General features: G+C 39.0%; 3 protein-coding genes across 3 annotated transcripts in view; 1 reads left to right on the top strand and 2 right to left on the bottom strand.

Annotated features, from left to right (window-relative positions):
* Positions 1-7,832: 7,832 nt before the first annotated feature.
* On the bottom strand, positions 7,833-11,983 carry LOC140371461 (uncharacterized). The gene is made up of 3 exons (XM_072458614.1): positions 11,823-11,983; positions 9,055-9,351; positions 7,833-8,768 (listed from the first exon to the last, which is right to left on the bottom strand). Exons 1-3 carry the CDS (start codon positions 11,890-11,892, stop codon positions 8,305-8,307), a joined length of 831 nt encoding a protein of 276 aa, XP_072314715.1. The 5' UTR covers positions 11,893-11,983; the 3' UTR covers positions 7,833-8,304.
* A 4,170-nt stretch (positions 11,984-16,153) lies between these two features.
* Positions 16,154-20,307, bottom strand: LOC140371878 (uncharacterized). Its single transcript, XM_072459105.1, has 3 exons — positions 20,147-20,307; positions 17,379-17,675; positions 16,154-17,092 (listed from the first exon to the last, which is right to left on the bottom strand). The coding sequence occupies exons 1-3, from the start codon at positions 20,214-20,216 to the stop codon at positions 16,629-16,631; spliced, it is 831 nt and encodes a 276-aa protein (XP_072315206.1). The 5' UTR covers positions 20,217-20,307; the 3' UTR covers positions 16,154-16,628.
* A 700-nt stretch (positions 20,308-21,007) lies between these two features.
* LOC140371542 (uncharacterized) overlaps positions 21,008-21,934 on the top strand; it is a 3,950-nt gene continuing 3,023 nt past the window's right edge. The window contains exons 1-2 of the mRNA XM_072458713.1: positions 21,008-21,035; positions 21,854-21,934. The exon at positions 21,854-21,934 is cut by the window's right edge and continues 162 nt beyond it. Coding sequence (XP_072314814.1) covers positions 21,029-21,035; positions 21,854-21,934 — 88 coding nt within the window. The 5' untranslated portion in view covers positions 21,008-21,028. The remainder of the gene's footprint in view (positions 21,036-21,853) is intronic.

The following is a 21,934-nucleotide window of genomic DNA, read 5'->3' as shown; positions in this document are numbered from 1 at the left end:
AAATCAAATCTTACAGAATGGATTAGGAAAAGCTGCTCATGGGGAGAAATGGAACGATACGATCAGCTCGATGCTTCAGTCGCAATCAAAACTAAGACGTTTGTTGTTTGAATTGTCTCACGTGTTCAAGTCTTTATTGTCTCCGGAGGAACTTGTTTTCAAAGACAGACAATGACTTATTATTATTAGGAGGAGGAGGAGGAGGAGGAGGAGGAGGAGGAGGAGGAGGAGGAGGAGGAGGAGGAGGAGGAGGAGGAGGAGGAGGAGGAGGAGGAGGAGGAGGAGGAGGAGGAGGAGGAGGAGGAGGAGGAGGAGGAGGAGGAGGAGGAGGAGGAGGAGGAGGAGGAGGAGGAGGGAAAAAAAGTACAGCATCAATGTAAGCGTTCAAAACATAATCACACACTTTGACATAAGCAAATGATAAACAGAATACATTGTTTTGGAAAATGTCTTCTCTAGAAAAGTAACAACAAATCCCTATTTAAACTATTATTGAAAGTCATCATTTTCTCAGTGTTTCAAGTCTTCATCCTCAGGATCTCTCTTCTGGAGAACAGGGTCTGAGCTGCTCCTGCTCTGACTCGAGGACGGGGTCAGAACATGTTCTGCCGCTCCCGGATACACTAACCCCTCCACCACGATGAGTGGCAGCTCTGGGAGAGGGTCATGATCTTCACTAGAATAAGGTGGCAGCTGCAGCTCTGGGGAGGAGTCATGATCTTTCTGTGGTTCTGTGAGTTTTGTTGAATTTGAGCGTGAATATTCTGAAGGGAGAGAGTTTTTCTTTAACTTTTCAGAACGGAAACATTCACTCCAGAAACGCTTTAATTTTTTACGTTTTAGAAGTGCTATAACTGCTATAATGATGAGTCCCACAGTCAGTCCAATCCCGAGTCCTCTGTGTCCTCTCTGTGTGTCGATGATGTAGTTCTCAGGGTTCATTGCACCTGTGAAAAAAAGACATGGGAGTGAAAATCTGCTCTTCAGAGTCAAGAGTTCTGTCGTGTCCAGATGATTATTGTTCATAAGTTTGTCAGTTTTCAGAGTGTGAGCTGAGGTGTGTTTGACTCCAGCTCTGTGGTGTCATCTGCACAGAAGATCACACTCAGTCACACTCCTGAAGACAACCAAACTATTACACACTTCATTTAGCCTTTCTTAATGTGCTACGTCAGTCAAACATTTATACAGTATTAGAAGAACATGTGGTTCTGTTACAGTCACGTCACGTACCTGTCAACTCTTCGATGGACAGATCGATCAGTTTGACTTCATCCTCATCTTCATACATGACATGACATTCATAACTCCCACTGTCCTTAAACATCACATTTCTCAGGATCAAGCTGAAATCATTCTCAGGTTGAGGATGTTTGAGTTGGACTCGCTCTTGTCTGTTCAGCATCTCTCCTCTTCTGTAGATCAACAGACTCTCCTCATGATGACTCCACTGCAGAGCCTCCACCTCTTTATCTCCAGAGCAGATGCACGGCAGCTCAACGTTGTGTCCCACATTGGCTCTTAGATACACTGAAGAACACACACAGACACATTGGACTTACAGTATTTTATTCACTTAATCTAAGTTCTATATTTGTTTGTTTGTTTGTGTGCTACATGTTTGTCTGTTGCTTGTTCTGCTCTGAAGAGACTGTGTTGGTAAACTGGGACATACAAATATCTGTCCAGTCCATGTTTATTGTAAGTCTGGTTTATATTAAGTCACATTGTTTCATGTGTTTATTATTTAATGTTTTAAGTTTTAACCATGAAAGAAACTGACATCAATAAAATTACAAACATATGAATAATGATGCTTGTGATAAAAGAATCAGGAGGCTGGAGCAATATTATTTTATACTGTATTTCTTTCCAACAACATTTTGAACTAATCTGAGAGTGAAAAGTAAAATACCTTGTTCAAAGAATACAGAACAAATAAATATGTGGATTCCAAGAGACTTGTCAGTATGGGGTAGAATCTTACTGTCAAATGGATAAAAAGATATTGAGTTAAGTATTGAGTCTTTTATGGATCTTTCTTAAAATGTAATTATAGCATTAAAAGGATTCCAATTCAACTTTCTAACTTTCACAAGTAATTACAGTTCTCTTGGTCTTTAGTTCATAAACACAACTTGTTCCCTCACAAATATGATTTATGGAATAATAAGGAGATATGTTTTAAACGATAAACTCTGTTTTGTGGCTTGACAATGGGATTATTCACTCTATTCATCAAAACAGCATTTCCTGTTCCTAAAGTTCTTGATACTTTCCAGTCACAACAAAAGAGTTTGCACTTGTCTTTGATGCTGTTCCTTCTGGTGTGGACGTGCTAATGTGCTAACCCTATGGACAAACTGTTTATTCTTGGATCCTTTTTTAAGTTTTAAGACCAATAACAAATGTATCAGAAAACTTATTACTAAAGTTTACTAACTGTAAACTGGAGAATATTTATATTCATATTTATTTTCTATGTGTATTTTGAAATTAACTGTATTAAGCCTCTTGTAACGTCATTGTTAATATCATTGAACATTTGAATTTGAAAAAACTAAAAGACCACACATGGAGTTACAGAGCGTCACCTCGATTCACTACTGACACTAGACTTCCTGTCTCTGTGAACACTAACATTGTTATTGATCGTCATCATGGTTATTTGTTATTGAAATAAATGAAAAAAATATACAATATTAACCCCTAAAACTAAACCTTAATCTTAACCCCTAATTTAACCCCTAACTTAACCCCTAAACCTAACCTTAACCCGTACTTTGTCTGGTTAAAACTAGTTTATGCCATGGATCTGTATGAGTGTAACATGATTTTATTTAACATGAATTTCTATTTGATTTATATTTATTCATATTCGACATTGATTTGAGGGTTTGATTATAGTGTGTTGCACTGATTTGATTTTGGGAACATTTATTTATTCTGTATATTGTTTCAGTACAAGCCTTTTTGTTGAAACACAGAAAGTAGAATTGAGTTGAGTGAATCAAAGAGACGCCGCTCAAACTCGGTCCTGTGTTGGTCCATAGGAAACCGGAACCATTCATTCAACTGTAACCATGGATGTATATTATTATCTGTAACTTTTGTCAACTGTAACCCGCAATAGCCACTGCCTCTGAGACTGGTGAGCCACAAGAAACGAGGGTTACATTAGCAAGAGTGTAGCGAACTCGTCCCAAAACAAACGAGACTGTGCAATCTATACGTTTTAAATGTTTAAACTCGGAACAAAACGCATTGGGTCAAAGCGGGAGTCGAACTCGGGACTTCATTCATAGTCCGCGTCTCTGGCTGGACCGACACTTTTTGAAGGTCATTTACTGCGAGACAGAAAACCTCTCCTGACCCTGACCACATACCATAAATGCCACAAAGTCTCCCACAAAGTCTCCCACAAAGTCTACAAATGTATGTAGTTACAGTATATAAGTATTCTTACCTGTGACGCAAAATACTGAGTCAAGTAAAGTCAACGAGAGAAACAAAAACAACAATCCAAAACAATCCATATTTAAAAATGTGAGTAGTTTATGTCCCGCGCCATCACACCTCAGTGAAAAAACTAACAGGAAACACGCTCTCTCTTTCTGAGGAAGTGAATGAGCAGCTCCTCCTTCTCTCCTCCTTCTCTCCTCCTTCTCTCCTCCTCTCTCCTCCTCCTTCTCTCCTCCTCTCTCCTCCTCCTTCTCTCCTCCTTCTCTCCTCCTCTCTCCTCCTTCTCTCCTCCTCTCTCCTCCTTCTCTCCTCCTTCTCTCCTCCTCTCTCCTCCTTCTCTCCTCCTCTCTCCTCCTCCTCTCTCCTCTCTCTCTCATTTTCTACCACTTGTCCTCGTTCGGGGTCGCGGGTGACTCAGGTCCCAGTGACTTTGGGCCTTAGGCGGGGAACACCCTGGACAGGAGCCAGCTCGTCACAGGGTTTCCATAGAGACAGACACGGACAAACATTCACTCTCACATTCGTCCACCAGGGGGCAATTTAGCCACGTGCGTGTGTTTGGACTGTGAGGCTCGTTCAATTCTTTGAAATTAAGACAATTAAATCAAGGATTTGACAAAGGTTTATTAAAATGTTTATTTTAACTATTATTTTTGATGGTTTCACATAAGACTAAATTCATTTCTTGGCTTTTAATTAATACACAATTATATTTAAAAATCGCCCAAATCAATACAAGTTTAAGTAGAATCCATCCGATTTTTTTATTTTGATTTTAACTCATCACTAAATGAACAATTCCTTCATATTCACAAGTGAAAAAGTGTTCAAACCTTTGAGTGCGTGTCATTTCCTGTGCTGCAGACACAGTTCTCAGACACAGTTCTCTCTCGTCACTTGAACAGCAGCTCGACCATGAACTGTGAGTACCTCCTTTAACTCTTATGATAGATTTACACACTGTTAATGTCTCAGGAGACAAATGTACTTAATACAGCAACTTTCAACTCCAAACAGAAGTGTACGTTTGTACAAAGATCACACTATGGACGAGGAATATTATTTTAAGCAAATAAACTACATTAAAAGTATTAAAGTAAAAGTAGTAAAGAATATCATGGGCATTTTCAAAAGAACCAACATTGCAATCGTCCGCGCTCTGCACAATCCACATCTTTTAAAATGTGCAGTTTGGACGAAATGGAGACAAAAGTGTAGCTCACTCTTTCCAGATGTATAATATGTTTTTAAGTCAAGATTTAATTAACTGTGGCCTCGCCACGCCGCCGCCACGCCGCAAGAGGAGGGGGCGCTAACGCGCCCCAATTGTCCTTTTATTACGCCTACTGTTGAATCTGTGACGCTGTCACATCTTTTCCCCTTTGTTTTACCATCAAAAAGCTATTTTCTTTTTGAATTCTTGGCTAAATGTGCGGTTTTGCCGCACAGACACCGTGACTTTTTGAATAAAAAATGTGGATCAATTTTGATGGTCCTGAAGATGAGTCTCACCAAATTTCAGGTTAATATGTCTAACGCCCTGGGAGGAGTTTGTGAAAGTATAAAGTGTAAACATGTTCTGGCGATTTCCCCATTGGAATAACATGAAAGGTTTCTGTCATTGCTACGGCAAAACCATAACAATTATGACATGGGTCTCATTGACTTTTTTGATGGGGATGCTAAAATTGAGTTGTGTGTCAAATTTCATATAATTTCGCAAAACTAAACATTTAACCTCCATATAAAATCTGTAGGGGGCGCTGTGGCGCCAAATTAATTTATTTCACCTCAAGTAGGTTTAGGGCAAAGAGTTTAACAACTGATTCTAATTTGACGCAATTCGGACTTTATCTGCGCAAACGGCAGAAATGTTAAATTTGGGAGATTTCTGAAATTCTAGCTAAAGTTTGCGGCTTCGCCGCACAGAGACCGTGACAGGTATCAATGTAATTTGAATAACTTTTGATGTCCCACTCCTCAGTAGCATTTTCACCAAATTTCAGCTTTTTAGGGCCAACGTTGCCAACGCCGTGGGAGGAGTTCGTAAAAGTACGACGTTTGGAAAAACTCCCGAGTCCTGCTTAGCCATTTTTGAACCAATATGGCCGACATTTGGTTTGGTGGACGGCGTTGCTGTAATAATATTTTTTACTTCTCTTGTCACCATCTACCTCTGCGCCAAATTTCATGATTCTACGATCAGATTTTTTTTGGGTCATTTCCTATCTCTCAATGCATTTTTGGTACATTTGGGGGCGCTGACGCGCCAATTTTTTTATTTTAGAAAAGGGAAATAGCCAGAATGTAGAGAGGCACGATTTTTAGAGGTGTGAACATTTTTGTGACTTTTCGTCAATGTTCACTGGGTGAAAAATAGGGGGGTTGGTCCCTAGAAGAAAGAAAGAAAGAAAGACAGAATAATATTCCGATACGAAAACAATGTTTCCCATTTTTCAAATATCATAAACTATACATTTTCATGGTGTGGGTCCCTGGTCACTGACGGGTACTTTCGTTAATTTTGAGTGGGCTCCGCCCACTTTGTGTTTTTGGCCCTCTATACAGTAATAATGTTCAATTTTTGCATTACATGTTTATATGCATGGAACATGCAAGAGATGGAGAACGTATTCGTGAGCTACTTAGCGCAAATGAGTGCTTTAATGTCTCTTCCGAGACGCCTGTACAGAAAATAAACTCACCATCAGACCCAGCAGTGGATCAGTGGTTGTGTTTCCTGGTGTTGCTGTTCTCTTGGTGCGATGGTCGACCAGGTGGAGGGAGTGACTTTGGTGTAATTACTTCACAAAGTCCACAGACGGAGGCGAACGGTGCCGGACGCTCAAACGCCCCAGACGCACGTTCAGCATTTTGTATGTTTATTTCAATGTAAAATGTGTAAAATTCTCAAATTGTACATTTTCAGAGAATGAGGAGAGTTCAGTTTATTCCTCTGTGAAAACTGAAGACGTTTGTTATTTTTCCATCACCTTCAACAAGACCAAAGGTGAGACCAGGACTAGACCAGGACTAGACCAGGACTAGACCAGGACTGAACCAGGACTAAAATGATAGATTAAATCTCAAAAGAAAATGAAAACTGAACAATAACAACCAGCGCCCTCTGCTGGTCACAAGGGACATTTTGACCTGAGTTGCTTGACTCAGACCTTTAGACATGAACTGACGCCCTCTGCAGGTGGAAAAGGGAATCAGTTCATTTCAGAACCGGAAATCGAACAAAAATACAACTTTTAATTGTATTTTTTTCTTCCAGATCCAGCCAAAAGAACCAAGAAAAAGACAAGGAAACTAAATGACTCGAGTACCTACGCCCAGATCAAAGTCAGGACGACGTAAACCTGGACTAAGATCCATTCACCACAAACAGGTTCAAACAGGACTAAACCAGGTCCAAATGAACCTGGTTTAGTCCTTGTTTAGTGCTGGTTTAGTTCTTGTTTACTGCTGGTTTAGTTCTTGTTTACTGCTGGTTTAGTCCTTGTTTACTGCTGGTTTAGTCCTTGTTTACTCCTGGTTTAGTTCTTGTTTACTGCTAGTTTTGTCATTGTTTACTGCTGGTTTAGTCCTTGTTTACTGCTGGTTTAGTCCTTGTTTACTCCTGGTTTAGTCCTTGTTTACTCCTGGTTTAGTTCTTGTTTACTCCTGGTTTAGTCCTTGTTTACTGCTGGTTCAGTCCTTGTTTACTGCTGGTTTAGTCCTTGTTTACTGCTGGTTCAGTCCTTGTTTACTGCTGGTTTAGTCCTTGTTTACTGCTGGTTTAGTCCTTGTTTACTGCTGGTTTAGTCCTTGTTTACTGCTGGTTCAGTCCTTGTTTACTGCTGGTTGGTTCAGATTATTTTTCCATTTTAATACACATTATAATCTCATTGATATATATTCTGTTCTTTACGCACATGTAAATATTGATAGAAAAAAAATAATAATATATATATATTATTTATATATTTTTTCTATGCTTTTTTGTTTTTGTATTATTATTATTATTATTATTATTATTATTATTATTATTATTATTATTATTATTAAGAGTAAAACTAAAGGGGGAGGGGGAGAGAGCTCTGATGGTTAATTTGATGGTTCAGAGTTGAGCCACTAGAGGGCGCTGCAGGATCATGTCTGGAGCTGTCTGCTCTGGTTTTGTGCCACACACATAAATGTAAACACACATATCATAACCCGCACACTTAAACCATTCTTTTAAAAGTATCATTTCTTTCTTCAAAATCAAATCTTACAGAATGGATTAGGAAAAGCTGCTCATGGGGAGAAATGGAACGATACGATCAGCTCGATGCTTCAGTCGTAATCAAAACTAAGACGTTTGTTGTTTGAATTGTCTCACGTGTTTAAGTCTTTATTGTCTCAGGAGGAACTTGTTTTCAAAGACAGACAATGACGATGACTTATTATTATTACTGATCGGAGGAGGAGGAGGAGGAGGAGGAGGAGGAGGAGGAGGAGGAGGAGGAGGAGGAGGAGGAGGAGGAGGAGGAGGAGGAGGAGGAGGTTGGTGGTGCATGCTGGGAAAGTGTGGCTCTACCTGTGATATATGTACAACTCATCCCCCGACTGTAAAGGCACATAATGCTGTCATAACTGAGACTAAACAATAACTCATTATTGCAGGTATTTGGCCACAAGTTGTTCTTTATACAACGATAAAAGCACAGCATCAATGTAAGCGTTCAAAACATAATCACACACTTTACACACTATAAGCAAATGATAAACAGAATACATTGTTTTGGAAAATGTCTTCTCTAGAAAAGTAACAACAAATCCCTATTTAAACTATTATTGAAAGTCATCATTTTCTCAGTGTTTCAAGTCTTCATCCTCAGGATCTCTCTTCTGGAGAACAGGGTCTGAGCTGCTCCTGCTCTGACTCGAGGACGGGGTCAGAACATGTTCTGCCGCTCCCGGATACACTAACCCCTCCACCACGATGAGTGGCAGCTCTGGGAGAGGGTCATGATCTTCACTAGAATAAGGTGGCAGCTGCAGCTCTGGGGAGGAGTCATGATCTTTCTGTGGTTCTGTGAGTTTTGTTGAATTTGAGCGTGAATATTCTGAAGGGAGAGAGTTTTTCTTTAACTTTTCAGAACGGAAAGATTCACTCCAGAAACGCTTTAATTTTTTACGTTTTAGAAGTGCTATAACTGCTATAACTGCTATAACTGCTATAACTGCTATAATGATGAGTCCCACAGTCAGTCCAATCCCGAGTCCTCTGTGTCCTCTCTGTGTGTCGATGATGTAGTTCTCAGGGTTCATTGCACCTGTGAAAAAAAGACATGGGAGTGAAAATTTGCTCTTCAGAGTCAAGAGTTCTGTCGTGTCCAGATGATTATTGTTCATAAGTTTGTCAGTTTTCAGAGTGTGAGCTGAGGTGTGTTTGACTCCAGCTCTGTGGTGTCATCTGCACAGAAGATCACACTCAGTCACACTCCTGAAGACAACCAAACTATTACACACTTCATTTAGCCTTTCTTAATGTGCTACGTCAGTCAAACATTTATACAGTATTAGAAGAACATGTGGTTCTGTTACAGTCACGTCACGTACCTGTCAACTCTTCGATGGACAGATCGATCAGTTTGACTTCATCCTCATCTTCATACATAACATAACATTCATAACTCCCACTGTCCTTAAACATCACATTTCTCAGGATCAAGCTGAAATCATTCTCAGGTTGAGGATGTTTGAGTTGGACTCGCTCTTGTCTGTTCAGCATCTTTCCTCCTCTGTAGATCAACAGACTCTCCTCATGATGACTCCAGTGCAGAGCCTCCACCTCTTTGTCTCCAGAGCAGATGCACGGCAGCTCAACGTCATGTCCCTCAGTGGCTGTTAGATACTCTGAAGAACACACACAGACACATTGGACTTACACTATTTTATTCACTTAATCTAAGTTCTATATTTGTTTGTTTGTTTGTTTGTTTGTTTGTGTGCTACATGTTTGTTGCTTGTTCTGCTCTGAAGAGACTTTGTGCTGGTAAAAGACATACAATAGAAATGGATTGGAGAGATATATTTGTAAGTCTGGTTTATATTAAGTCACATTGTTTAATATTTAATGCCTTTAAAGTCTTAAACATGAAAGAAACTGACATCAATAACAAACATATGAATAATAATAATGATTGTGATAAAAGAATCAGGAAGCTGGTGCTCTCTTTATAGAATCAATATTATTTTATACTGTATTTCTTTCCAACATCATTTTGAACTAATCTGAGAGTGAAAAGTGCAGAGGGTTCAGAATGTGATGATGTCATAGTCTCAGAATATTGACGCTCGGGGTTTAAGAGACCTCACAAAACGTAAAGCATTTTTTTATTCGCACAAAAAACTTTGACGTAGACGTTTCTTTGGTCCAGGAGTCCCACTCAACTGCTTTTGACTTTTGTAAATCACAATGGGGAGAGGACATGTCTCACGGAAACAACCACTCAGCGGGAAATCTCACTTTAATGCACAAATTCAACGGAAAAGTTATTTTTTACTAAGACTCTAATGGACATTTCATTCTTCAGGTATTGTCTTGTATTAACCATTTATTTATTTTGGGCAATGGCTACACAAACGTAAAGGAAAATATTTGATTTCAAGACTTGAATTCTGAACTAGAAAAACATGACAGAAAGATTTGTAGAATACAGAACAAATAAATATGTGGATTCAAAGAGACTTGTCAGTATGGGGTAGAATCTTACTGTCAAATGGATAAAAAGATATTGAGTTAAGTATTGAGTCTTTTATGGATCTTTCTTAAAATGTAATTATAGCATTAAAAGGATTCCAATTCAACTTTCTAACTTTCACAAGTAATTACAGTTCTCTTGGTCTTTAGTTCATAAACACAACTTGTTCCCTCACAAATATGATTTATGGAATAACAAGGAGATATGTTTTAAACGCTAAACTCTGTTTTGTGGCTTGACAATGGGATTATTCACTCTATTCATCAAAACAGCATTTCCTGTTCCTAAAGTTCTTGATACTTTCCAGTCACAACAAAAGAGTTTGCACTTGTCTTTGATGCTGTTCCTTCTGGTGTGGACGTGCTAATGTGCTAACCCTATGGACAAACTCCTCATGATGTTTCACCTCAAGAGTTGTTTATTCTTGGATCCTTTTTTAAGTTTTAAGACCAATGTCGGTGTAATCCCTCATTCGTCCAGGCGTGTTCCATAGTAGAAAAAGCTTCAGTTGTTTCATCTGGACTCAGTTAGAAAAAATAGACATTTCGACTCTCATCCAAGAGTCATTGTCAATAACAGAATTTAGGTCGAGAACTCCGATATTAATACTGTTCTGTGGTAAGACCCGCCCATTGGGAGGAGCCTTCCTGAAGTAAGAAAGAGTTGTTTGTTTCAACAGAAACTTCCCCCTTGTATCTACCGAGCTAGCCTATTCAGAATTTTAATGGGCTATTAGAATCCTCTTTGTCTTAGTGAGACCCTGGCTCAACCACCCTGAGGACCTGATTAGCATCTAAATGTCCTGGTCCTGGTCCTCTACCTTTCCAGGGGTTCAGTAACCCATTATAAATAACAGGAAGATGAAACCTAAGCCCTCCATTTCTGTTTAAAGAAGGTTTTTTCTTTTTTAACAAAAATAGCTTCCTTAACTCCTCTTTCAAACCATCTTTTCTCCTGCTTAAAACCTTCACCTCACCGTCTTCAAACGAGTGATTAGAGGCTTCAAGATGGAGATGCACGGCACTCTGTGGTTCTGAACTTGTATTTCTTCTGTGCTGATAAAGCCTCTTGTGTAGAGGCTGTTTTGTCTCACCTATGTACCGTTCTTTACAGCTTTCTTCACTGCATTGGATCGAATAAACTACATTGCTCTGTTTTTGAGTCGGCAACTTGTCCTTAGAGTGAACCAGTTTTTGTCTTAAAGGTCTTTAAGACCAATAACAAATGTATCAGAAAACTTATTACTAACTGTAAACTGGAGAATATTTATATTCATATTTATATTCATATTTATATTCATATTTATTTTCTATGTGTATTTTGACTTAACTTAACTGTATTAAGCCTCTTGCAACGTCATTGTTAATATCATTGAACATTTGAATTTGAAAAAACAAAAAAGACTGGAAACTTCCCGTAAAACATGTGACAGTGTTCAGCCAATCAGAAAGCAGCAGTGTTTACAGAGAAACGGTCTGTTTAGTGCAGATCATCTATTGGTCTGTGGAGTGTAAACTCTGCTCTAGACTTTAACAACACATGACACAAGTAACAACTATATTTAATGAATAAATGCCACAAAGTCTACAAATGTATGTAGTTACAGTATATAAGTATTCTTACCCACGGAGCAGGATGCTGAGTCAAGTAAAGTCAACGAGAGAAACAAAAACAACAATCCAAAACAATCCATATTTAAACATGTGAATAGTTTATGCCCCGCGCCATCACACCTCAGTGAAAAAACTCAACAGGAAACAAGATCCGTGCGCACGCTCTCTCTCTCTCTCCTCTCTCTTTCTGAGGAAGTGAATGAGCAGCTCCTCCTCTTCATGGAGAGACGAGGAGGAGCTCTCTCTCTTCCCTCCCCCTCTCTCTCTCTTCTCTCCCCCTCTCTCTCTTTCTCCTCTCTCTCTCTTAATGCAGTTACCTAGTAACCCTATTTTTTTTTAAAGATTTTTTTTTCTTTTCTACCACTTGTCCTCGTTCGGGGTCGCGGGTGACTCAGGTCCCAGTGACTTTGGGCCTTAGGCGGGGAACACCCTGGACAGGAGCCAGCTCGTCACAGGGTTTCCATAGAGACAGACACGGACAAACATTCACTCTCACATTCGTCCACCAGGGGGCAATTTAGCCACGTGCGTGTGTTTGGACTGTGAGGCTCGTTCAATTCTTTGAAATTAAGACAATTAAATCAAGGATTTGACAAAGGTTTATTAAAATGTTTATTTTAACTATTATTTTTGATGGTTTCACATAAGACTAAATTCATTTCTTGGCTTTTAATTAATACACAATTATATTTAAAAATCGCCCAAATCAATACAAGTTTAAGTAGAATCCATCCGATTTTTTTATTTTGATTTTAACTCATCACTAAATGAACAATTCCTTCATATTCACAAGTGAAAAAGTGTTCAAACCTTTGAGTGCGTGTCATTTCCTGTGCTGCAGACACAGTTCTCAGACACAGTTCTCTCTCGTCACTTGAACAGCAGCTCGACCATGAACTGTGAGTACCTCCTTTAACTCTTATGATAGATTTACACACTGTTAATGTCTCAGGAGACAAATGTACTTAATACAGCAACTTTCAACTCCAAACAGAAGTGTACGTTTGTACAAAGATCACACTATGGACGAGGAATATTATTTTAAGCAAATAAACTACATTAAAAGTATTAAAGTAAAAGTAGTAAAGAATATCATGGGCATTTTCAAAAGAACCAACATTGCAATCGTCCGCGCTCTGCACAATCCACATCTTTTAAAATGTGCAGTTTGGACGAAATGGAGACAAAAGTGTAGCTCACTCTTTCCAGATGTATAATATGTTTTTAAGTCAAGATTTAATTAACTGTGGCCTCGCCACGCCGCCGCCACGCCGCAAGAGGAGGGGGCGCTAACGCGCCCCAATTGTCCTTTTATTACGCCTACTGTTGAATCTGTGACGCTGTCACATCTTTTCCCCTTTGTTTTACCATCAAAAAGCTATTTTCTTTTTGAATTCTTGGCTAAATGTGCGGTTTTGCCGCACAGACACCGTGACTTTTTGAATAAAAAATGTGGATCAATTTTGATGGTCCTGAAGATGAGTCTCACCAAATTTCAGGTTAATATGTCTAACGCCCTGGGAGGAGTTTGTGAAAGTATAAAGTGTAAACATGTTCTGGCGATTTCCCCATTGGAATAACATGAAAGGTTTCTGTCATTGCTACGGCAAAACCATAACAATTATGACATGGGTCTCATTGACTTTTTTGATGGGGATGCTAAAATTGAGTTGTGTGTCAAATTTCATATAATTTCGCAAAACTAAACATTTAACCTCCATATAAAATCTGTAGGGGGCGCTGTGGCGCCAAATTAATTTATTTCACCTCAAGTAGGTTTAGGGCAAAGAGTTTAACAACTGATTCTAATTTGACGCAATTCGGACTTTATCTGCGCAAACGGCAGAAATGTTAAATTTGGGAGATTTCTGAAATTCTAGCTAAAGTTTGCGGCTTCGCCGCACAGAGACCGTGACAGGTATCAATGTAATTTGAATAACTTTTGATGTCCCACTCCTCAGTAGCATTTTCACCAAATTTCAGCTTTTTAGGGCCAACGTTGCCAACGCCGTGGGAGGAGTTCGTAAAAGTACGACGTTTGGAAAAACTCCCGAGTCCTGCTTAGCCATTTTTGAACCAATATGGCCGACATTTGGTTTGGTGGACGGCGTTGCTGTAATAATATTTTTTACTTCTCTTGTCACCATCTACCTCTGCGCCAAATTTCATGATTCTACGATCAGATTTTTTTTGGGTCATTTCCTATCTCTCAATGCATTTTTGGTACATTTGGGGGCGCTGACGCGCCAATTTTTTTATTTTAGAAAAGGGAAATAGCCAGAATGTAGAGAGGCACGATTTTTAGAGGTGTGAACATTTTTGTGACTTTTCGTCAATGTTCACTGGGTGAAAAATAGGGGGGTTGGTCCCTAGAAGAAAGAAAGAAAGAAAGACAGAATAATATTCCGATACGAAAACAATGTTTCCCATTTTTCAAATATCATAAACTATACATTTTCATGGTGTGGGTCCCTGGTCACTGACGGGTACTTTCGTTAATTTTGAGTGGGCTCCGCCCACTTTGTGTTTTTGGCCCTCTATACAGTAATAATGTTCAATTTTTGCATTACATGTTTATATGCATGGAACATGCAAGAGATGGAGAACGTATTCGTGAGCTACTTAGCGCAAATGAGTGCTTTAATGTCTCTTCCGAGACGCCTGTACAGAAAATAAACTCACCATCAGACCCAGCAGTGGATCAGTGGTTGTGTTTCCTGGTGTTGCTGTTCTCTTGGTGCGATGGTCGACCAGGTGGAGGGAGTGACTTTGGTGTAATTACTTCACAAAGTCCACAGACGGAGGCGAACGGTGCCGGACGCTCAAACGCCCCAGACGCACGTTCAGCATTTTGTATGTTTATTTCAATGTAAAATGTGTAAAATTCTCAAATTGTACATTTTCAGAGAATGAGGAGAGTTCAGTTTATTCCTCTGTGAAAACTGAAGACGTTTGTTATTTTTCCATCACCTTCAACAAGACCAAAGGTGAGACCAGGACTAGACCAGGACTAGACCAGGACTAGACCAGGACTGAACCAGGACTAAAATGATAGATTAAATCTCAAAAGAAAATGAAAACTGAACAATAACAACCAGCGCCCTCTGCTGGTCACAAGGGACATTTTGACCTGAGTTGCTTGACTCAGACCTTTAGACATGAACTGACGCCCTCTGCAGGTGGAAAAGGGAATCAGTTCATTTCAGAACCGGAAATCGAACAAAAATACAACTTTTAATTGTATTTTTTTCTTCCAGATCCAGCCAAAAGAACCAAGAAAAAGACAAGGAAACTAAATGACTCGAGTACCTACGCCCAGATCAAAGTCAGGACGACGTAAACCTGGACTAAGATCCATTCACCACAAACAGGTTCAAACAGGACTAAACCAGGTCCAAATGAACCTGGTTTAGTCCTTGTTTAGTGCTGGTTTAGTTCTTGTTTACTGCTGGTTTAGTTCTTGTTTACTGCTGGTTTAGTCCTTGTTTACTGCTGGTTTAGTCCTTGTTTACTCCTGGTTTAGTTCTTGTTTACTGCTAGTTTTGTCATTGTTTACTGCTGGTTTAGTCCTTGTTTACTGCTGGTTTAGTCCTTGTTTACTCCTGGTTTAGTCCTTGTTTACTCCTGGTTTAGTTCTTGTTTACTCCTGGTTTAGTCCTTGTTTACTGCTGGTTCAGTCCTTGTTTACTGCTGGTTTAGTCCTTGTTTACTGCTGGTTCAGTCCTTGTTTACTGCTGGTTTAGTCCTTGTTTACTGCTGGTTTAGTTCTTGTTTACTGCTGGTTTAGTCCTTGTTTACTGCTGGTTCAGTCCTTGTTTACTGCTGGTTGGTTCAGATTATTTTTCCATTTTAATACACATTATAATCTCATTGATATATATTCTGTTCTTTACGCACATGTAAATATTGATAGAAAAAAAATAATAATATATATATATTATTTATATATTTTTTCTATGCTTTTTTGTTTTTGTATTATTATTATTATTATTATTATTATTATTATTATTATTATTATTATTAAGAGTAAAACTAAAGGGGGAGGGGGAGAGAGCTCTGATGGTTAATTTGATGGTTCAGAGTTGAGCCACTAGAGGGCGCTGCAGGATCATGTCTGGAGCTGTCTGCTCTGGTTTTGTGCCACACACATAAATGTAAACACACATATCATAACCCGCACACTTAAACCATTCTTTTAAAAGTATCATTTCTTTCTTCAAAATCAAATCTTACAGAATGGATTAGGAAAAGCTGCTCATGGGGAGAAATGGAACGATACGATCAGCTCGATGCTTCAGTCGTAATCAAAACTAAGACGTTTGTTGTTTGAATTGTCTCACGTGTTTAAGTCTTTATTGTCTCAGGAGGAACTTGTTTTCAAAGACAGACAATGACGATGACTTATTATTATTACTGATCGGAGGAGGAGGAGGAGGAGGAGGAGGAGGAGGAGGAGGAGGAGGAGGAGGAGGAGGAGGAGGAGGAGGAGGAGGAGGAGGAGGAGGAGGTTGGTGGTGCATGCTGGGAAAGTGTGGCTCTACCTGTGATATATGTACAACTCATCCCCCGACTGTAAAGGCACATAATGCTGTCATAACTGAGACTAAACAATAACTCATTATTGCAGGTATTTGGCCACAAGTTGTTCTTTATACAACGATAAAAGCACAGCATCAATGTAAGCGTTCAAAACATAATCACACACTTTACACACTATAAGCAAATGATAAACAGAATACATTGTTTTGGAAAATGTCTTCTCTAGAAAAGTAACAACAAATCCCTATTTAAACTATTATTGAAAGTCATCATTTTCTCAGTGTTTCAAGTCTTCATCCTCAGGATCTCTCTTCTGGAGAACAGGGTCTGAGCTGCTCCTGCTCTGACTCGAGGACGGGGTCAGAACATGTTCTGCCGCTCCCGGATACACTAACCCCTCCACCACGATGAGTGGCAGCTCTGGGAGAGGGTCATGATCTTCACTAGAATAAGGTGGCAGCTGCAGCTCTGGGGAGGAGTCATGATCTTTCTGTGGTTCTGTGAGTTTTGTTGAATTTGAGCGTGAATATTCTGAAGGGAGAGAGTTTTTCTTTAACTTTTCAGAACGGAAAGATTCACTCCAGAAACGCTTTAATTTTTTACGTTTTAGAAGTGCTATAACTGCTATAACTGCTATAACTGCTATAACTGTTATAATGATGAATCCCACGGTCAGTCCAGACCCGAGTCCTCTGTGTCCTCTCTGTGTGTCGATGATGTAGTTCTCAGGGTTCATTGCACCTGTGAAAAAAAGACATGGGAGTGAAAATTTGCTCTTCAGAGTCAAGAGTTCTGTCGTGTCCAGATGATTATTGTTCATAAGTTTGTCAGTTTTCAGAGTGTGAGCTGAGGTGTGTTTGACTCCAGCTCTGTGGTGTCATCTGCACAGAAGATCACACTCAGTCACACTCCTGAAGACAACCAAACTATTACACACTTCATTTAGCCTTTCTTAATGTGCTACGTCAGTCAAACATTTATACAGTATTAGAAGAACATGTGGTTCTGTTACAGTCACGTCACGTACCTGTCAACTCTTCGATGGACAGATCGATCAGTTTGACTTCATCCTCATCTTCATACATAACATAACATTCATAACTCCCACTGTCCTTAAACATCACATTTCTCAGGATCAAGCTGAAATCATTCTCAGGTTGAGGATGTTTGAGTTGGACTCGCTCTTGTCTGTTCAGCATCTTTCCTCCTCTGTAGATCAACAGACTCTCCTCATGATGACTCCAGTGCAGAGCCTCCACCTCTTTGTCTCCAGAGCAGATGCACGGCAGCTCAACGTCATGTCCCTCAGTGGCTGTTAGATACTCTGAAGAACACACACAGACACATTGGACTTACACTATTTTATTCACTTAATCTAAGTTCTATATTTGTTTGTTTGTTTGTTTGTTTGTTTGTGTGCTACATGTTTGTTGCTTGTTCTGCTCTGAAGAGACTTTGTGCTGGTAAAAGACATACAATAGAAATGGATTGGAGAGATATATTTGTAAGTCTGGTTTATATTAAGTCACATTGTTTAATATTTAATGCCTTTAAAGTCTTAAACATGAAAGAAACTGACATCAATAACAAACATATGAATAATAATAATGATTGTGATAAAAGAATCAGGAAGCTGGTGCTCTCTTTATAGAATCAATATTATTTTATACTGTATTTCTTTCCAACATCATTTTGAACTAATCTGAGAGTGAAAAGTGCAGAGGGTTCAGAATGTGATGATGTCATAGTCTCAGAATATTGACGCTCGGGGTTTAAGAGACCTCACAAAACGTAAAGCATTTTTTTATTCGCACAAAAAACTTTGACGTAGACGTTTCTTTGGTCCAGGAGTCCCACTCAACTGCTTTTGACTTTTGTAAATCACAATGGGGAGAGGACATGTCTCACGGAAACAACCACTCAGCGGGAAATCTCACTTTAATGCACAAATTCAACGGAAAAGTTATTTTTTACTAAGACTCTAATGGACATTTCATTCTTCAGGTATTGTCTTGTATTAACCATTTATTTATTTTGGGCAATGGCTACACAAACGTAAAGGAAAATATTTGATTTCAAGACTTGAATTCTGAACTAGAAAAACATGACAGAAAGATTTGTAGAATACAGAACAAATAAATATGTGGATTCAAAGAGACTTGTCAGTATGGGGTAGAATCTTACTGTCAAATGGATAAAAAGATATTGAGTTAAGTATTGAGTCTTTTATGGATCTTTCTTAAAATGTAATTATAGCATTAAAAGGATTCCAATTCAACTTTCTAACTTTCACAAGTAATTACAGTTCTCTTGGTCTTTAGTTCATAAACACAACTTGTTCCCTCACAAATATGATTTATGGAATAACAAGGAGATATGTTTTAAACGCTAAACTCTGTTTTGTGGCTTGACAATGGGATTATTCACTCTATTCATCAAAACAGCATTTCCTGTTCCTAAAGTTCTTGATACTTTCCAGTCACAACAAAAGAGTTTGCACTTGTCTTTGATGCTGTTCCTTCTGGTGTGGACGTGCTAATGTGCTAACCCTATGGACAAACTCCTCATGATGTTTCACCTCAAGAGTTGTTTATTCTTGGATCCTTTTTTAAGTTTTAAGACCAATGTCGGTGTAATCCCTCATTCGTCCAGGCGTGTTCCATAGTAGAAAAAGCTTCAGTTGTTTCATCTGGACTCAGTTAGAAAAAATAGACATTTCGACTCTCATCCAAGAGTCATTGTCAATAACAGAATTTAGGTCGAGAACTCCGATATTAATACTGTTCTGTGGTAAGACCCGCCCATTGGGAGGAGCCTTCCTGAAGTAAGAAAGAGTTGTTTGTTTCAACAGAAACTTCCCCCTTGTATCTACCGAGCTAGCCTATTCAGAATTTTAATGGGCTATTAGAATCCTCTTTGTCTTAGTGAGACCCTGGCTCAACCACCCTGAGGACCTGATTAGCATCTAAATGTCCTGGTCCTGGTCCTCTACCTTTCCAGGGGTTCAGTAACCCATTATAAATAACAGGAAGATGAAACCTAAGCCCTCCATTTCTGTTTAAAGAAGGTTTTTTCTTTTTTAACAAAAATAGCTTCCTTAACTCCTCTTTCAAACCATCTTTTCTCCTGCTTAAAACCTTCACCTCACCGTCTTCAAACGAGTGATTAGAGGCTTCAAGATGGAGATGCACGGCACTCTGTGGTTCTGAACTTGTATTTCTTCTGTGCTGATAAAGCCTCTTGTGTAGAGGCTGTTTTGTCTCACCTATGTACCGTTCTTTACAGCTTTCTTCACTGCATTGGATCGAATAAACTACATTGCTCTGTTTTTGAGTCGGCAACTTGTCCTTAGAGTGAACCAGTTTTTGTCTTAAAGGTCTTTAAGACCAATAACAAATGTATCAGAAAACTTATTACTAACTGTAAACTGGAGAATATTTATATTCATATTTATATTCATATTTATATTCATATTTATTTTCTATGTGTATTTTGACTTAACTTAACTGTATTAAGCCTCTTGCAACGTCATTGTTAATATCATTGAACATTTGAATTTGAAAAAACAAAAAAGACTGGAAACTTCCCGTAAAACATGTGACAGTGTTCAGCCAATCAGAAAGCAGCAGTGTTTACAGAGAAACGGTCTGTTTAGTGCAGATCATCTATTGGTCTGTGGAGTGTAAACTCTGCTCTAGACTTTAACAACACATGACACAAGTAACAACTATATTTAATGAATAAATGCCACAAAGTCTACAAATGTATGTAGTTACAGTATATAAGTATTCTTACCCACGGAGCAGGATGCTGAGTCAAGTAAAGTCAACGAGAGAAACAAAAACAACAATCCAAAACAATCCATATTTAAACATGTGAATAGTTTATGCCCCGCGCCATCACACCTCAGTGAAAAAACTCAACAGGAAACAAGATCCGTGCGCACGCTCTCTCTCTCTCTCCTCTCTCTTTCTGAGGAAGTGAATGAGCAGCTCCTCCTCTTCATGGAGAGACGAGGAGGAGCTCTCTCTCTTCCCTCCCCCTCTCTCTCTCTTCTCTCCCCCTCTCTCTCTTTCTCCTCTCTCTCTCTTAATGCAGTTACCTAGTAACCCTATTTTTTTTTAAAGATTTTTTTTTCTTTTCTACCACTTGTCCTCGTTCGGGGTCGCGGGTGACTCAGGTCCCAGTGACTTTGGGCCTTAGGCGGGGAACACCCTGGACAGGAGCCAGCTCGTCACAGGGTTTCCATAGAGACAGACACGGACAAACATTCACTCTCACATTCGTCCACCAGGGGGCAATTTAGCCACGTGCGTGTGTTTGGACTGTGAGGCTCGTTCAATTCTTTGAAATTAAGACAATTAAATCAAGGATTTGACAGAGGTTTATTAAAATGTTTATTTTAACTATTATTTTTGATGGTTTCACATAAGACTAAATTCATTTCTTGGCTTTTAATTAATACACAATTATACTTAAAAATCGCCCAAAGCAATACAAGTTTAAGTAGAATCCATCCGATTTTTTTATTTTGATTTTAACTCATCACTAAAAGAACAATTCCTTCATATTCACAAGTGAAAAAGTGTTCAAACCTTTGAGTGCGTGTCATTTCCTGTGCTGCAGACACAGTTCTCAGACACAGTTCTCTCTCGTCACTTGAACAGCAGCTCGACCATGAACTGTGAGTACCTCCTTTAACTCTTATGATAGATTTACACACTGTTAATGTCTCAGGAGACAAATGTACTTAATACGGCAACTTTCAACTCCAAACAGAAGTGTACGTTTGTACAAAGATCACACTATGGACGAGGAATATTATTTTAAGCAAATAAACTACATTAAAAGTATTAAAGTAAAAGTAGTAAAGAATATCATGGGCATTTTCAAAAGAACCAACATTGCAATCGTCCGCGCTCTGCACAATCCACATCTTTTAAAATGTGCAGTTTGGACGAAATGGAGACAAAAGTGTAGCTCACTCTTTCCAGATGTATAATATGTTTTTAAGTCAAGATTTAATTGACTGTGGCTCTTACCAGTAAACAATATTCTATATTTGCCCTAGTTTTGTGTAAAAACACTAAATTACATTTCTAAATTCTATATTATTATATTGCATATTGTTTGTTTGGCACATTTCATCTCAGACACTGCTGCACATGCTGAGGTCTGAGGGCTCCAGCTTGTGGGGCCACAGACCACAGTGGAGTGTTTTAAGTCTCATTTTAAAACACACTGTGTTAGTTTATTATTATTATCTCTTCTTTTTTATGCTCTTTTTATTTTTCTGATTTTATTAATCTAACTTGTTGTGTATATTCTGATTGTATCTGATGATATCTTAATATGAGGTGAATTTATTCCTTTACTTCACATGTCGAGACCTGAACATATTAGACTGATCCTGAAGAAGACAAGAGTCAGGACGAGGCCTGTCGCTCTTCACCCTTTTCACTAAACTAACCACAGGATCGTCTCTTTTCTTCTTGTCCACAGTGTCTCTGAAGGTGAGTCCAGACCAGTCTCAGTTCTTTATACTGGACAAAGTGTCTCTGAGCTGTGGAGACACTGGACACT

This window comes from Eucyclogobius newberryi, unplaced genomic scaffold, assembly GCF_026437365.1.
Source record: "Eucyclogobius newberryi isolate DKJ021-1_F unplaced genomic scaffold, fEucNew1.0.hap1 SCAF_22, whole genome shotgun sequence".
NCBI classification, from domain to species: domain Eukaryota; kingdom Metazoa; phylum Chordata; class Actinopteri; order Gobiiformes; family Gobiidae; genus Eucyclogobius; species Eucyclogobius newberryi.
This window is presented reverse-complemented; position numbering and strand designations above follow the sequence as displayed.